We start from the raw sequence: 18,331 nt of genomic DNA, 5'->3' as shown, positions 1-18,331 counted from the left end.
CACATGTGTGATTGACAAAACAAAAAATCTGTTTGATGCTAAACCTGAGGCCTGAACCACTAAACAGGAAATGTACTGTCCTAAATCGCCAAAATAATCTGTAGTGTGGCCTCACTGCAAATATAAATCTGAATGAAGTATAATACTACTTGCTAGAAATCCTCTGACTTATCTATGAGTCTCTTACAGGGAGAGTTGACCTTAAAGGTCACTGACGCACAGATGTTGCACACAAAGGTAAAATATATAAATATAACCCCGCCACTGTCTCACAGCTTACCATAGCCTCCTTTTTTAAACTGTATTGGAAACATGTTTGGGAAAGGAGCAGTCCTGACCCCTTTCTACCATGGAGCCTATAACGTTCCCCCAGCTCACACACAGCTGCACGGTGAAGCACCTGTCAGAAGCCTGCAGAGCAACCCTCAACCTTTCAACGACAGGAAACTCTCTGAGTCGCTCTCCTCCGCTCCTTCAAAGTGTGTGTTTGCGTGTGCACAGACACATCAGCACCTCTAGCATTGAGTTAGTTATAATCAGACAAGCAGATGATGAAATCGTCACACCGCAGCTCCCTTGGTGAAAAACTCACTTATTGCTAAATAGCTCTTTTAGAAAAGATTCGACAAGAGGATATCTTTATGGCGAAACGTGAAATCTGACAGAGTTGGACGCTTGAAGAGACGTTTCATATTTCAAGAGGTAAGTTTCAAACTTGTGAGTTCATCGGTGTTTTGTGTGATTAGAATATAGAGAAAGAAAAGGCTGTAACTGAGATAAATACTATTATTTCACTGTTATTATTATATATTATATAACATGCTACATATCCCAGGGGTTGTTTTGTGTCAAGTCTTTTGACTTTTGTGTGATATATAAAAACTGATGTATAATGAAGAATAATGTCCACACCCAGAAGTAATGGCTTAATACATGAAATCCATATTTTTTATGTATATTTTATACTAAAGACTCATAAAATATAATCAGATGCTGTAATTGTCACTGTTGATAAAAAAAAATCATAACAAAAAAAAGATTGGACTACATAAGAACAATTGGCTGCTTATATATTAATATAATTATTAATATCTACCAGATTAATTTATTTTATATTGTTTATTTCAAAAGTAAAATACACATTTCAGGCATATATGTGTCTTTAAATCCATAGCTCATGTTCATATGTGAAAGTTAATGCAGGTGATGATGTAAAAATTTGGGTGTAAAATGTCAAAATTGGTACAACAACTATAAAATCCAATAAAAATGTATTTTTTGTGTGTGAAAATATTGTTTATATTCTTCTAAATTTCAAAGGATGTAGTTTATTAGCCTATAAGCAGCACTGCCAATGCCAAACCGCTGAGGTCATTCTTGACCTTACACGACCATCTATATACCCATAATACTTTGCAAGCAATAACAATCATCAGTATTTGTTTGGAAAGGCCCTCCGCTGCAGATCATAAAAAGCAGAGGGTAGCCCCTCAGTGGAAAATGCTGACTTTGTTTGTGTGACTCCCTGGGTGCTGGCCAACAGGCGTAGGAGTGCTGATAATTCAAGAAAACTCTCGGTGATCCTCCTGTGACTCGTTCCCCGGGGTCTCAGTACGGTGGTGGGTTGTTACTGGCGGGGTCAGGCCTCTCCGGATCTTTCTCACGGCTCCGAGCTTTTTGGGACAGGCGGCTGCTGCGATTAGCCCACTGACCCCCTTTTCCATGAGCGGCTCAATGGGAGCCAAGTGAGCTTGAGAAAGCCACTTCGTACAGTGCACCAGTGTAAAGCCCAATACAGAACACGTGCAGACACTGGATTATAAAAGATTAGTATTTGAGTTTTATAGAGCCTACTATTCAAGTCTCAAGTAGAATTAGAACATAAACGAATTTGCAATGCTTACAGCGACACTAACAATGTTGCTGTTTGTCACAGCTCCGGATTTTAATTGAATGTTATGTGCAGTTTTAAAAAAAGAAAGCTTTTACAGGTGTTGGGTCTTAGTTTCGAGTCTGATTCACCACTCAGTCTCCATTTTGAGGCGAGGCCCTCAGACACAGCTTTTCGGAAATGAAACATTTTGTGTCTTCTGTCGGCATCCTCCATGTACAAGTCTAAAAATGCAATTAAAGTTGTTGTTATTGTTAAGTTTTTTGTCAGGGTAGCACCGAACTGTATTTGAAGTCTGATTTACAGTGCATGACAGACTAACTTTATACTTTATTGTCATGACACAACAGTTGACTCTTAAAACAAACAAAACACACACTCATAAGTAAATAAAATATGAAAATTAGAGCAGTTCTCATTAATACATTCAAATGAACAAAAACTATGATAAGATTCTGAAGTTCTTGACACTACTACATTGGTTTTAAAGTGCTTGTTGATGCTAGAAAACTGATTAATATGAACGACATCGGCCAAAAAGCAAAAAAAAAATGTTTTATTAGTTAGTAAAAACAAAGATATCATTAATTTTTTATGAAGTTGTTGATGTCCATAATAGCTTAATGAGCTGAATCTCTAAATTGCAGAAAAGATGGGCTGTAACTGCAGTTCGGACTATTCAGACAGCGAGTGGATCGAGAACTTGGATGAAATCTGCGAACACTGCAACTGTCCCATACCTCCCCAGTCATGCAACCCAGTAAGTGTCTATGGACAGTTTGTGTGTGAGGCATCAGCAGTGTATGAATAACTTTCTGTGTGTATGTAGACTCGACATGAATGGGTTTAGGTTAATACTGTGGTTGAATGTGGATGACCATTCCACAAGTTGATTGCAGTACATGTGAGAAAGTGTGAACACCACATGGGCTCCCACAATAGATTTCATATTCTGTAAATGATGTAACTATAACCAAGAAAAGTACAATTTGTTTTTGTTTGTTTCATTCCAGAACGTTTTACATAACTGCATTGCGGGAAGTCGTCTTTTGTGTGTGTGATTAAATGGGAGAGTCATTTGTTTCCTCTACATGAGTTAGATGTCCCATTAGATTAAATAAAGGAGAAAACCACCTGTGTTCGCCACAACCACGAGACATTTTGTCTGAGAGAGAAACTGTTACTGATTACAGCTGTGTGATTCACCTGAAATGTTCATTATCTGTTGCTGTGAATGTGAAACTTGGAAAGCTGAACTTTAAATGCAAGTGGGACTTTGTTTTTCCCCTCAACAGTACACCGACCAGCTGATTCCATACCCATCACAGCATTCACCTCCTACATCTCCTTTACCAGGTGACGAGATACAAATTATGTTCTGTGTGTGTCTGAGCTTGTTTTATATGTTGTATAAAGAGTCAAGTTACAAACAACACATGACTCCATTTTAATGAGACAAAAAAAAAGATCTTCTTAGATGGAAAGACGTGCAATGGATGATTTAAGGTACAGAGCATTAAATAATAGCAGCAGTAAAATTATGGGGAAATAGTGGCAGTATTAGGTTGTTTAAGAGTGTTAAAGTATTATTGAAAGAATAAATGAATACATGAGGAAATTATGTTAAAAATGTTGGAAATGTAATATTTTAAATGCATTTTATTTTAATTTTACCACAAGTATCTTATCTTCACAATTAGATAAAATATAAATAACAAATTACAATTACATTTTTTTTTATTATGTGAAACTTCTAACTCATCAAAAAGCATATTTAGCCACATTTGCTGCCACTGGGGTTTCACATCCCCTTGTGCCCCATTTCATCTTCCTGTAATTTTTTTTTGCATTATATGTCCGTCTTAAAGTGAAAAAGAAAATCACAATGAACTGCAGTTATTTGTGAACATTTGTGGGTTTATTTTCTCGTTGGAAACAAAATATGGTTTCTCCACTGATCACGGAAAACAAAATAACCCCCAAAGTGTAGCACGAACCCCTCGTTGAAAAGTCAACTTAAAATTTCAATTTGCTTCAAAATGCAAATGTGGCTTTGCTGAATACTTTATTAAGATTTCTGTACACCTTTCCTTTATTTAATTCAACTAAAACTTATAACATTCTTCTTGCAGACAATCTTGTGGTGGCCATATACAGTTACGAACCCAAACATGATGGTGACCTGGGCTTTGAGAAGGGAGACAAACTCAAGATCCTCAACAAGTAAGCTGCTAATTTACAGATTTTAATTAATATTTCAGCCCCAGACAAAAATTCATATTCTATCCATCAACCCCCACGGCACTGAAAACTGTGTCGGACCACTACGGTGTGGAACAAAACTGCTGTACGTTCTTGCCAGCTATATTAATGATCATTTATAGCTACAAAAATTCACAGTCACCTATTTTAAGACACATATCAAGTATTTACCTTTGTGACCTTTGTAAACCCCCCTTCGTCTCTTTTTACTGTCAACTGTTAAATAAGTACAAAATGTCAGAAGCGTTTAGCTACATGAATACACCCTGGATTTAAAAATGGAAACCTGTATGCATATAAAGACAGGAAATAAAGGTAAAAGTTTGTTTAGTTTGTGCGTTTAGCAGTAAAATACTGGAGTAACTAACTAGCTTTGAGGAAAAGTTTAAAGGCTTTTTTATTTAATTTTAAATAGATTTTTTTAAATAAACAGGATGGCTCTTATAAATGTAATAAAGCTAAAGACAATGGGTTTATTTGGTGGTTCAGCAAACTAATGGATAATATCATTGAGGCTGATGAGGTCATGTCCTATGTAGTATATCTTGAAATTTTGGGGGGTTTATATGTCATGAAGAGGAGTTAAGATCACATACATACATGTTATGTTAATGTGGATTTTAACATATTTTTTACAACAATTCTGAGGGAGTTTTGGCGCAAAAAATGCTCGTAAAAAAGTGAAATAAGTTTTTTGTTCTACACACATGGCACCAAATTATAATACAGAAAGAAAAACAATGTAATAAACAGTTAAATTAGTGAATAAAATGTGATTTTTAAAAAAAAACATTCGAAAATTGTACAAAGTTTGGTTGGATGAAGGTATGAAAATATACACGGTCGCCCATAAAGTTGGAATAATCTAGTTTCAGACACAATCCTGTTAATTGTTTCATTTTCATTGTGATATGTTTGGAAGAGATTGATTAATAATGTTTTGAGAAGATATACACTTTATCTGTCAAGAACAAATCATATTGTCACAATCATTTCATGGGAAGAGGTAAAAATATTTTATTCCAACTTTATGAGTAACCGGGTAAAACAAAGCTGAAGACAATGGGTTTATTTGGTGGTTCAGCAAACTAATGGATAATATCATTGAGGCCGATGAGGTCATGTCCTATGAAGTATATCTGGAAATTTTGGGGGGTTTCTATGTCATAAAGAGGAGTTGAGATTACATAGATACACTATATTAATGTGGATTTTAACATATTTTTGATAACATTTCTGAGTGAGTTTTGTCACAAAAATGCTCAAAAAAAGTGAAATAAGTTTTTTGTTCTACATACATGGCACCAAGTAATAATATTACAGGAAGAAAAACATTGTAATTAAACAGTTAAATTTGTGAATAAAATTAGATTTTTAAAAACATTAGAAACCGAGTTTGGTTGGAGGTTAGACAAAAATGAAGGTATGAAAATATACACGGTTGCCCATAAAGTTGGACTCATTAAGTTTTCAGTCACAATCCTGTTAATTGTGGTTTCATTTTCATTGTGATATGTTTGGAGGAGATTGATTAGTAAATTTTTGAGAAGACATACACTTTATCTGTCAAGGTTAAATCACAATTATTGCCTGGAAAGAAAAAAACAACTTAATGACAAAGCTAAAGACATTGGGTTTATTTGGTGGTTAAGCATACTAATCGATAATATTATTGAGGCCGGTGAGGTCATGACCTATGAAGTATATCTGGGAATTTTGGGGGATTTCTAAGACATGAAGAGGATTTAAGATCACATACATACACACATATTTGTTAATGTGGATTTTGACATATTTTTGACAAAATTTCTCAGGGAGTTTTGGTGCAAAAATGCCATTAAATAGTGACATTTTTAGTGTTTTTGCTCTACATAAAGGGCACCAAAAATATTATAATATAGGAAGAAAAACAATGTAATTAAACAATTAAATTAATGAATAAAATGTGATTATGTGAGTTTGGTTGAAGGTTAGATAAAAATGAATGTATGAAAATATTATACATTTGGATTTTAGGGGGAACTATTCTAACAAGCTTTATAAAGTTTATGAATAGTGAGGCGTCTCGCCCGTCTCTTCTGCTGACACCTGTATGTAATACAAGACATTTACACACCTGCAAAATGTGATGCGGTTCATTTCATGCACACTGCAAAGAGCCCTTTTGCCTGGAGGGGTTTATTTAAACTGTCTTCTAAAGGTGTGCTCATTCATCCCACAAAGTCTAGACTGCTGTGAGGCATCACAGACATGTAAACTCACTTCTTGCTGTCTCTTTTGACATCCAGGGATGATCCGGAGTGGTACTTGGCACAGTCTCTCACCACAGGCCAGCAGGGCTACATCCCACACAACTTTGTTGCAATGACCACAGTGGAGACTGAACCGTACGTCATACAGGAAACATAACGACACTGCTTGTCACTCAACCTCGACACCATCTCATATCATGCATGCTGTGTCCCTGAGGGGAAGGGAAGTGGTTAGCTCAAAGTGTGAAGCATGTTGTGTGTTTGTGCTGCAGGTGGTTCTTTAAGAACATTTCTAGAAACGAAGCCATGAGGCTCCTCCTCGCTCCTGGGAATACGCAGGGCTCCTTCTTGATTCGAGAGAGTGAGACAACCCAAGGTGATCTTTTGTGACATTGACTCATACATTGTAAACACAATCAGAGTTTCTATTTCACAAGGTTGTTTCTCAGTGGTATATTCAGTTTCCACTGTTCCGTTTGCTCAAAGGTGCTACATGTACCATTTTTAGATATTCATTGTGAGACAAGGTAACACAAAATGACTGGTATCATCTTGGACTCAAACTTAACCCATGGCACTCACGTGTTCTTTGCTGACTTTGCTTGTGTTATATGAACTCTCAAATGCACGTTGCTTTGGATAAAAGTGTCTGCTAAATTACATTGCAGAACTATAGAATCTACTACAGTCATGGAAAAATTATTTGACCACCCTTGTTTGCTTCAATTTCTTGTTCATTGTAATGCCTGGTATAACTAAAGGCACATTTGTTTGGACAAATATAATGATAACAACATATAGCTCATAAGAATTTAATTTAAGAGTTGATATCTAGCCATTTTCCATTGTTTTCTTGATAATGATTTTGGTTATTATCAAGAAAACCATGGAAAATGGGTAAAATTAAACTAATCTAAACTAAATGGTGTAACATTTTTTTCCATGACTGTATATCAATCAATCTTGTTATTACTGGCAGTGTTTATAACATAAGACTCATTTCCCCAAACCCCTCTTACTGTTTTCCACCTTGCATCATCTGTTTAATTTAAGATTTGCTTTTCTGCTTCAATGCACGTTTCATTCTTTCAACTGTTTGTGTTAGAAAATCAACAAAAAAACACTAAATGTGCCTTAAATCCATGTTTTTTAAATAGTGTTTAACTGTGATTCTCGTAGCATGGTCCATGGCACTCTGCCAGGGGGTCCCTTAAAGATTTTCAGAAGAAAAACATAAATAATGATATATGAATAAAAGTTTGTTATATTTGTGTACACAAACTATTTCCCGTGTTTTCTCAAATAAGCAGAATCCAAATTCTCTTTAGTCTGTACGCACTTAAAGTTACTTTATCTTGATATTGGCGTGTATGTTCAGAAATGCCTTTCAAATCAAAAGTTTAAAAAAATATATAGGTCAAATAAATCCGAGGAACATACATAAGGGTTCCCTGGTATATTTTCTACCTTTCAATCAGTCCTAAACTGAAATTCAGGCCAATAATTGAACTAAATGTAGTCAAAACACTACAAATAAATCTCCAAACCTATGTTTAAACCTGATTTGCTTTGTCATTTTACAATATTTAAGGAAAAATCTGCATCATCTGACTTTATTATGCTTCCTCTTTATTCCAGGGTCATACTCCTTATCAATCAGGGACCTGGACCACAACACTGGCGAAGGAGTCAAGCACTACAGAATCCGTAACATGGACAACGGTGGCTTCTACATCCAAGCCAAGATATCCTTTAACTCTCTGAAGGAGCTCGTCCAGCATCACTCACGTGCGTGCAGCCTCTTCGGGGAGGAATAATCAAGATTTCTGTGTGGTTTTCATTTGAATGATTTTAAACCTGTGTGCCCTCGCTCTGTTGTCCAGGTGAAGCAGATGGGCTGTGCACGAAGCTGGTGAAGCCGTGTCAGTCGAGGGCCCCGCAGAAGCCCTGGTGGCAGGATGAGTGGGAGATTCCTCGTGAGTCCCTGAAGCTGGAGCGCAGGCTTGGTGCTGGACAGTTCGGAGAAGTCTGGATGGGTGAGTGACAGGGAATAGTATATGGGGATATGATTTATTTCTCAAATTAAATTAAATCATTTAGGTCTTTTCCATTCTGTGCATGGGGGGTTTGCACCATTTTGTACATCACATGTCCAAAGCCCAGTTGCTCAATCAAGTTGCGGGCTGCTAAATCCTTTCCCCAGGCTTTTTCTGCAGCGTATGCAGAACAGTTTCCTCAACCGAGTCTTAATTGTAGGCTTGTATGAGCTGGTTAGCTGCAGAATGATGACAAGCATTATTCCTGTTATGCAAGATTGGTCAAACTACATGAATTTAAATTCCCAAAGAGCTCAAAGGATTGGATGAATTGCCTTTTTACAATACTTGTATAAACGTATATTGTCATTGGAGAATTAAGTCAAACAAGAAGGCAACATGTTTTGATCACAAGAGTATCAGCTGGAATAATCTGAGCCACATCCTTCTTATTATTCAAATTGGACGGGTATTTCCCCTCTATTTTCCATCCTCATTTGCCAGCACAATCCCAAACACACTATTAGAGATAAACATCGCCAACCATGGAACTTGTCCTCATTTCACAGCCACTTTCTGTTTACAGTCTCTTGTTACATGCAGCCTGGGCACTGCAACACTCACAAACACTAGTTTGAGGACAGACTTGAATAATTGGAGTGACTGTCACTTGCAATGAAGTGTTTAATAAAAATATGCGATAACCATAGTGAGAAGATTTCTGCTGTAGATAAAAGAGGTGAAGGAATGCTTTGAGTGTAATGTGTTCCCATTGCTCCGCTTCATGCATGGAGTTACATGGCTGAAGATGGAACTGGTTGGCCTTGGGTTTGATTGACATGTGTTAGTGTACCAGATCTGGAATGAGATCCTGTTTGCATGAGTCATGTGGAACTGATGTTCGTTTCAGACACTCGTGACATAATAACCAGGCTGAGGTGGCAGCTCTGCTGGTTTACTTTTACAATAAACACAGTGTAGTAGTTCATTCATCCAAAATGTTTTCAGCCTTGCAAATAGCATTACTTTGGCAGTAGTGGAATGTAACTAACTAACTAACAAAAGATATTTATAAAAGTACTGTACTATACTTTATTCAGGTACTTGTACTTTACTTGAGTATTTCCATTGTAGCTTTATACTTCTATTCCTCTACTTTTTGAGGCAAATATTTTACTTTTTACTCCACTAAATTTAGCTACCAGCTTAAGTTACTTTTCAGGTCAAGATTTAACATAAAAATATGATAAATTTACAGTGATATACTTTTTTTATTTACACATAACAGTATATTAAAATGAGCCATACCTTGAGAAAATTAAAACTCTGCCTACATAAATGCATCAATAATAATAATCCAATAATATATTTGGAATCAATAAAACAATCTGAGTGGGGCTATTCTGCATAACAAGCACTTTTACTTTTGATACTTTAAGTACATTTTATGCTGATACTTTTTACTTTTGCTTAAGTAAGTTCTGAATGCAGGACTTTTACTTTTGGAGAGTAATTCTGCAGTCTGGTATTAGTACTTTTAATTAAGTAAGGGATCTGAGTACTTTGTCCACCACAGGACTTTGGTTAACCTGACTGTTTTTCTGGCAACAACATGGGGTCGACATATTCTGTTTTGACTAAAACAGCAACTGTTGTAAAAAAATATTCATGGTGCCAAGAGGATGAATCTAAGAGATTTTTGGCGTCATTCACATGTTGGTAAAAACTTGCCATTTGCTGCATATTTGGAATTCTCCTCCCCTTCTGTTGTCACTGCTATCTCATTTGCAAGGGCACTGTCACTGCATCCTGGGCTTAGCACCGACTAAGACGACTGTGGTTGATTTAAAGAAATACAAAGAAGCCAGTGTATTTTTACTCTTACCCCAAAATGACAGATGAAAGTTTTCCAAACTTTTGGTTTATGACCAGATACCTGCAAAACTAATGACAGTCCCACCGGCCGCTTTTATACTTGTGTGATTACTGTTGTTAGTGCTATGAAGTAAATATTAGCATGCTAAGCAAACTAAACACAGTAAAATAAAATGGTAAAATGGCAATTATGTCTCTTAAAAATTACATTCTCATAGAATGCAATTGCATTCTTGCGGTGGAGGGATAGGTTAACAAACACAGGATGTTCAGCCAATAACATACTAACTTACATCACCTATGTAATGTAGTTAACTGATATATATAATAATAACAATAACAACTACTTATACTTTCCCTAACCCTAATCCTAACCAAAACCATGATATTTTCCTAAGCCTAACCAAGTAAGTCTTATTACCTACTTTGTTTCAAAATGTGGTTCAGAGTGCAGTTTCATTGCATGTGAATGTAATTTTGAGGAGACAGCTTTAACCTTATACCTGCATTATAATTGTGAGCATGTTGGCACACTGATCATGACCACTGACATCTGAATGTATATTTTCAGGTGTGTACAATAATGACCGGAGGGTGGCAATCAAGAACCTGAAGATGGGCACGATGTCGGTGGAAGCCTTCCTGGCAGAGGCCAACATGATGAAGAACCTGCAGCATCCACGCCTCGTCCGCCTCTTTGCTGTTGTTACGCAGGAGCCAATCTTTATCGTCACAGAGTACATGGAAAATGGTGGGTAGAAATACTCTATGTGTCACAGCCTGAGGCCTTCTACTAATAACACCAAGCATCAACAGGGAAACCTACAATTATCAAAAGAAAAGCAAAACCTGGTGCCTGGGTATTTCCGTGAAATGATTGCTCATTTGAAGCTAAATTAAAATCAAATCCTTCTGTAATCATACCAGCTCATTTCAGTTCAGTGCAGTCACCTGGAATATGTCTTAACCTGTCTGAAATGATCATTTCTTTAATGTCTTCGCCCTGAACACCAAAGGCGGTGTCATCAGGGTAAGGTCTGCTCCTGGAGCCAAGACAAAGAAGAGTTTTATAGGCAGCGTTCAGGATCAAACATGTTGATCTGGTATCAGACTGTGGGTGAGTGAGCGCATGCTCAAACAAAAGCTACCCATGTGTTTCACCCTTGTTATGACTCATGGTGTCGTCAGACTCCAGTGACTCTGTTGAATTAGCTGAACACCTTTTAATCACAGCTGCCTTCCTATATATTTGTGTTTGATAGCAGATATGATATGCTTACTGGAACAATACGGTATAATCATCACTCATGATTGGACATGAATGCAGCTGTGAGAGCAAACCTAAATAAGGGAGCTAAGTCATGAGCCTTGCCTCCCAAAGCATGCTGCTCTGCTGAAGTGGCTTGCCTTCTGATGAGGCTATTTTCAGCTTCTCCTCATGACGCTCCTGCATTCGCCGCTCTGTGCTAAAATGTTTCAAAGCAAACATGAACTTTCGCTTCTTTTTTCCGGGCTTCTTCAGACAGGTTACTGGTGTTTACTCACCGAGGGGAAGTCTCTCCTGGCCTGTCTGGGACGTGGGGGGTGTTAAAACAGGAGAAGGTGATTCACCGGGTTATTGTTCACTGAGACCCCATGATGATACTTGGCTACTTTCCAGAGTCTTTATTACGTACATGCATCCAGACACTCACAAGCACATGCACATGTCCAAGTATTGGAAGACTTTGCAGTAGTAAACAATCTTTGACAATGGCAGTTGCCACTGGAACTTTTCCCTCCCTTCTTACAAAACAAAGTACGTGTGAAATTACTTCAAATCACATATGCAAGTATTAAAATGGGGTAATGGTAACAGCTGCAAACAATTTTCCATATTACAAGCCCTATGACCAAAAGTGTTCCAGTATCTGTTTCACTTTAACCTCAAAAGTCTTTGTAATTCTTTTTCACTGGGAGGAACAATAACAAAATGCATACAGAGATTGCTGTCGCAAACACAGCAACAGCCTTGCAGCTGAATTGAATGCAGTGCCTTTGTATGGACTTGTATGAGTGGCTTGTAAACCACCAGCAGTGGCTCTACATGAGGCTGGCTCTTTGTCTGGGATCCACGTGTGGACAGGACACAATTGTCGCCTCTGTTGTGAAGAGAAAGGATGGCTCGTAGTTCCCGTCTTTTCAGTTTGTCCTTTTTTTTTTTTTTTTTTACTATCGAAGACAACAAAGATGAAAAATAACAGGCGTGTCATCCCAGCTTCCCTTTGTGACCTTGACAAAGAGCGTTCTCTGGCTCTCAGACTTCAAAAGCAGTCTTCCGGACTTAAGCAGAAGAGCAAAGGCCTCCTCTTTCCTGGCACAGTCATTCCTCTTAAAGTATTTCCTTTGGTTTGACTTGGTTGGCTGGTGCATAGAGGTATTGTTCTGCGCTAATCAAACTCAACACAAAGTCTGCTGTCAGAAACTATGTATCAACTTGACTGATGCTCCTGTACTTCCTCACGCTGTTATGTTCCCTGATTTAACTTCTATTCTGGTCCGGCTGTCTATTTATGTCTGTATGGAATCATGATGTTTTTTGACATCAATATAATCTGCACAAAGCATGACTTCACTTTTGTTCCCAGTACCAGCTTGTTGCTTAATCTTCTGCACATAGACCCTTCAGATACAATAAACAAGTGTATGCATCTGTAGGATGTACTGGTGGTGCTAACCTAGTTTATTATTTACAGAAATAGGTTGCATGTGTCCACCTGTTGAGAATGACCTGATTTGTAAGATAAATTCACTTTCATTTCCACAGGTAGCCTAGTGGATTACCTGAAAACAACGGAGGGAAGCAATGTGCCCATGAACACTCTGATAGACATGGCGGCTCAGGCAAGACATCTCTTTTTACTATCAGTGTGTCTGTTCTCTGTACCTCTCTCACCCCATTTACCACATTCTCTTTCATTTGTTCTTTGACTTCCTATTCTCTCAGCACGATCCTCATAGGCAGGAAACTGACCACGGTTGTAATGAGGCTCACACTCAACACTAACCTTGTAATAACGACAGAGTTGGATGGGTGTGTGTGCAGAGGTGCATGTGTATTGTGACGAACATTGGTCTAGACCTGTTGGCACCAAAGACTAAATAAAAACAGTGGATGTGGCCAACGTGGCATGACCCATTGGTTTGTGGACTAGGTTTGGCATTTTAGTCATCACCATCTTGGTGTTTTGGGGCTAAAAATGAACATACTTGGAGAGGTTGGAGCTGTGGAGGTTACACAGGTTACCAGATACCATTAGCATATCAAACGCTAAGTTACAAGCTAACACTGGCACTAACTAGCTGTCTTGGTTAACAAGGTGTATCTGAAAACACTTACAAACAAGTTCACAACTATTTTAATGCACACATTGCCATGTAAACACATTGTCTGCCCTTTACCCTGATCGACAGGTAGAATCTTGTCAATTACAAGTAAGCCATGCACTAAAGTATAACCTGCTTTATTGTCCAATTTACACTTAATGGGACCATAATTTACAAAATGAACATGAACAATGAAGAAACCGAGAATCTAGCAATTTAGGCTTTAAACTGTTTACTGAGGTGATGAATCATGTGAGAACTATGGTTATTTTCTTAGACTTTCTATACAATCAGACTTCTTTTTGCAACAAGTGGTGTTGCCCCCAACTGACCATTAGCAAGAATACAGGTTTAAGGCATGTCTGCATTGTCTTTAATTTTCTAAGACACCTTTTATCTACTCAACATGATGCTGACTCAGCTAAAATGTCAAAATGAGGGCAAGGTGACAAATCCTGATACCAAACATATGGATAAAGTGAGAACTGAGAACTCTCAATTACTGATTGTTTAGTGAGCTTTATAGGTGCTTATTAGTAGCTTTATTTCTACCCTCGGACAAAGCTAGGCTAGCTGTTTCCCTGTTTTTTTATGCTAAACTAAGCTAAGCTAAGCTAAGCTAAGCTAAGGTACAGGCCCTAGCTTCACATTTAGCATACAGAAAGGAGAACGGTATCAACCTTCTTATCTAACTCTGAGCAACAAAATGAGTTTATTCAAAAAACCTTAATTACGCCCACATCTACTTCTTGAAATGTTACATGCCAGTAAAGGAGCTTTGACTTACATGTATTGTGGGTGTGGGAATGGAAAAACACAACCACAGGAAGACTGAGTGAAATTTCAAAGTCTAAGAAGACCAGAGATTCTTCATCCGGAGTAGGCAAATTCTCCGACGCCTTAGAGCTTGGCGCAGAGAGGTAGAGTTTATACAGAGCTTTGTGGTGAACATATCTTACAGAAAGATGCTTTCAAGGCAGTCAACATGCACTTATAGCATTTGTGGTAAAAGCACTAAGCAAGTTACTCTAACCATCATGTGATGGACCATAAAAATTCAAGTGATTAATGACTTTGCTGTTGCCGAACCATTGGATACTCTGTCCATATCCTTTAGCTTGCTTAAAATTTATGCATGACATAAGAGGAGCTGGAGATTTTACTTTAATGAATGCAAAGGAATGTCACATTGAATCATACTACAATTAAATAAACTAAGGAGGCGCTAAGTTGTTTGAAGCCATGGTGACGGTAGAGGTTTATGAAATACACAGACAAACGTACATCTCACATTACTGACGAGACCCAGAGGGCAATTCACACCTTTGTCATAGATTCTCCTGTCTGAAATATATACCACTGACCCAGCAAAATGTAGAAAGGATAGATATATAAACACAGACACAGATACTTAATAACTGTGGGTGGAAATCTTCTTGATTCTGGATTTAGATGCCTTGCTCACGAACAAGTTGCCTCATGCATTAGTGTAGTATCAGTTCTGATCTGATGTCTGCCTGTGTACAAAAATGACTCAGAGTATTTGTTTGAATCAGAAACACAGTCACTGGAATAACTAGCCTCTTTGCAATAAGGTAAAGTCAGGACTTCAGCTTTTAGTATCAGGAAGTCGAGCAGGCCCAGCTGTGTACCTGGGTGGAGTACAGAGAGGTAAAGGGTATAAGGGACTGACCTGGGGAAGTGGTAAACTCCCTGATTTGGGAGTTCACCAAATCAGTTCATCTGTCCAACACACATAAGTATTACACAATATCAAAGTATACACAGGTCCCTTCACACTCTTGCATGCTTGAAACTCAGTCATGGGGCTTGTCTGATGGTGTGCTGACCCCTGCAGGTGGCGGATGGCATGGCTTTTATTGAGGAGAAAAATTACATCCATCGAGACCTGAGAGCAGCCAACATTCTGGTGAATACTGAACTCATCTGTAAGATTGCTGACTTTGGACTGGCGAGGCTGATTGAGGACAACGAATACACAGCAAGAGAAGGTAACAAGAACTCATAGAAACCACTTACATCACATGTTCTTTTGAGCCAATTGAACCCTATTTTCAGGCTGAATGATGTCTTATAGAAAATGAACTGCTATATTGTAAGACTTTGTCTGAGTGTATTGCGACAAGGAAAGTAATCACTTTTAATGTCATACAAAAAAACTGAAGAATGGTTTTATATGTTATTTTCTTTCTGTGTTCTTAGGTGCAAAGTTCCCCATCAAATGGACAGCCCCAGAGGCTATTAACTATGGCACCTTTTCCATAAAATCGGATGTGTGGTCATTTGGGATCCTCCTGACAGAGATAGTGACATATGGACGCATACCTTACCCTGGTAAATACTCATTCACTGTACTAAGTGGTGGAACACGTATTCACATCCCTTACTCACGTAAATGTACTCCACTACCAGAAAAAGTCCAGCATTGAAAGCTTTCTTAAGTTAAAAGTACAAAAGTATCAGCATCAAAATGTACTTAAAGTATCAAAAGTAAAAGTCCTTGTTATAAAGATATTTTTTTATATTTGAAATATATTAATGATGCAGCATTTCAAGGGCTCATTTTAATGACTTAATATACGGTAATGAGTTTGATTAAAAAAAATGTCTAATCACTTTAAATTGATCATTTTCTTTATGTAAATCTGACCTGAAAAGGAATGCTGACAGCTGAATGTAGTGGAGTAAAAAGTACAATATTTGCCTCGAAATGTGGTGGAGTAGAAGTATAAAGTTACAATAAAAATGGTATTACTCAAGTAAAGTACAACTACCTCATAATTGTACTAAAGTACAGTACTTGAATAAATGTACCTAGTTACATTCCACCACTTACTGTACTCATACTTGTCCATCACAATGTATTTTTATAAAATCATACAAATAAAAGCCTATCATGGATTATAATTGCTGAAAACATCACATACGTCACCTACTCTTCTACATGTTGCCTATTGTTTTTTCAGGTATGTCCAACCCAGAGGTAATCCAGAACTTGGAGCGGGGCTACAGAATGCCAAAGCCAGAAAACTGTTCAGAGGGGCTTTATAATAATGTCATGTGTCTGTGCTGGAGGGAAAACCCAGACGACAGGCCCACCTTTGAGTACCTGAGGAGCGTTCTGGAGGATTTCTTCACTGCCACAGAGAGGCAGTATCAGGAATAGCCCTGACAGGGCAGAAAGACATACAGACTAACAGTTAAGATGTTCAAACTAAAGGCACAGCCTGGGAAGATGGATGCTGGATTTTGTTTTGTTTGTTTTTGAACAGTACATGCATTTATATTGATAGGGTAGAAACTGAGGTTTTACAAAGTACTTTGTTTCTGCACCAAACTTATTCGGAAGTGGCCTCTTAGATATGATACAGTCACATGTGGAGCCATACCGAGCCAACAACAGAGAGAAGAGCGATCACCATGCTGCTTCAATAGACTGGGAACAGTTCCTGTATAAGCAGCTGCTCTCCTGGTGCTTTTTATTCACATGTAAATACCGTCAAAGTGCTTCAGCTGTGTTTTACCTCTGCAGTTTAATAAATGGTTTTAAATTGTTTTACTTACAGTGCGTAAATAAGTAAGATTGGATGGCTGTTGCATGATAAAGCAGAACCCATCACAAAATATAGACATGGGGTTGATTTTTTCATTAAATGCAAAAATGCTCAAATGTTTTATTTGTATTTTTATGTAAATGTATTAAATTCAATACTACATTCAGGACACTGTAGTGTTGATCTTGGCCACATGTTCTACAGATATGCCAAAAACATATGACAGCTACTCAAAATATGTTTTTACGACCATGCACACACTCCGTCAATTAAGGTTTTATGAGACATGTATGAACTTATTATACGAGATGCACTGCCAAAGGTTAAACAACCAAGCAATAAATAGCAGTCAGTAAGTTAAATAGCTCCACCAGCTGCATTAAAAAAATTCAATGTGCACATTAATGCAACAGTTAATACATACATAAATAGTTTAATACTATTATTCTTCTGCATACTGAATTGTTTTTTTTTTTTTTTTTTTTTTTTTACTACAGTACATTTTGATATTCCTTACTTCCAATTTTGGTATTGTGACCTTTAATTAGGAAATGGGTCTTGTTCCACCCAGGGATGGCACATGATTGATGGATAATATTGTTTTTTTTCCTTTTTGTTGATATTGAAAAGGAAAGATGAACACTTTGAGTCAGTGCTCTTTGCTGTGAGCAACATTTTCTATGTGGCTAAGGTTTTGTATACTGTGTTAAAAAAACTGCCACAACAAAACTTACACAAAAGACACAACACACATGTAGTTTGTGAAATACTTTTTTGATTTTACCAACTGTGAAGGCTGTATCTTGCAAAATGCATAAAATGTTCCATCAAAAACAATATTGGTGGAAATCTAATTTTTTGTGACTGCATCCATTTTAGGGTTCAATATTTTCAATGTTTGATTTTGAGGTTATACAAAAGTAGTAGTAGACATGCCTTTTTTCTTGTTGCACGGCAAAATATTGTTACAAATATTGCAACTGAATTTGTATTCAGGAACTGACAACTGATAATATATAAAAGTAATGTAGTAATCTCGCCACCACTGAACAGGTAAAACAACTACCTACCTAC

General features: G+C 37.5%; 1 protein-coding gene across 1 annotated transcript; it reads left to right on the top strand.

The window, feature by feature from the left end:
* Positions 1-519: 519 nt before the first annotated feature.
* Positions 520-17,882, top strand: lck (LCK proto-oncogene, Src family tyrosine kinase). Its single transcript, XM_059353920.1, has 13 exons — positions 520-702; positions 2,539-2,651; positions 3,187-3,247; positions 4,024-4,114; positions 6,442-6,540; positions 6,678-6,781; positions 8,044-8,193; positions 8,289-8,441; positions 10,888-11,067; positions 13,123-13,199; positions 15,541-15,694; positions 15,906-16,037; positions 16,670-17,882. Exons 2-13 carry the CDS (start codon positions 2,544-2,546, stop codon positions 16,867-16,869), a joined length of 1,509 nt encoding a protein of 502 aa, XP_059209903.1. The 5' UTR covers positions 520-702; positions 2,539-2,543; the 3' UTR covers positions 16,870-17,882.
* Positions 17,883-18,331: the final 449 nt, after the last annotated feature.

The sequence above is a fragment of the Centropristis striata genome, chromosome 16 (genome assembly GCF_030273125.1).
Source record: "Centropristis striata isolate RG_2023a ecotype Rhode Island chromosome 16, C.striata_1.0, whole genome shotgun sequence".
Classification (NCBI taxonomy): domain Eukaryota; kingdom Metazoa; phylum Chordata; class Actinopteri; order Perciformes; family Serranidae; genus Centropristis; species Centropristis striata.
This window is presented reverse-complemented; position numbering and strand designations above follow the sequence as displayed.

Bases quoted from the DNA above. Each gene is read 5' to 3' on its own strand.
- lck (XM_059353920.1), top strand. From the start codon at position 2,544: ATGGGCTGTAACTGCAGTTCGGACTATTCAGACAGCGAGTGGATCGAG. The intron at 6,782-8,043 runs GTGATCTTTTGT...TCTTTATTCCAG, and splicing joins AGAGAGTGAGACAACCCAAG to GGTCATACTCCTTATCAATC. The intron at 16,038-16,669 runs GTAAATACTCAT...TTGTTTTTTCAG, and splicing joins TGGACGCATACCTTACCCTG to GTATGTCCAACCCAGAGGTA.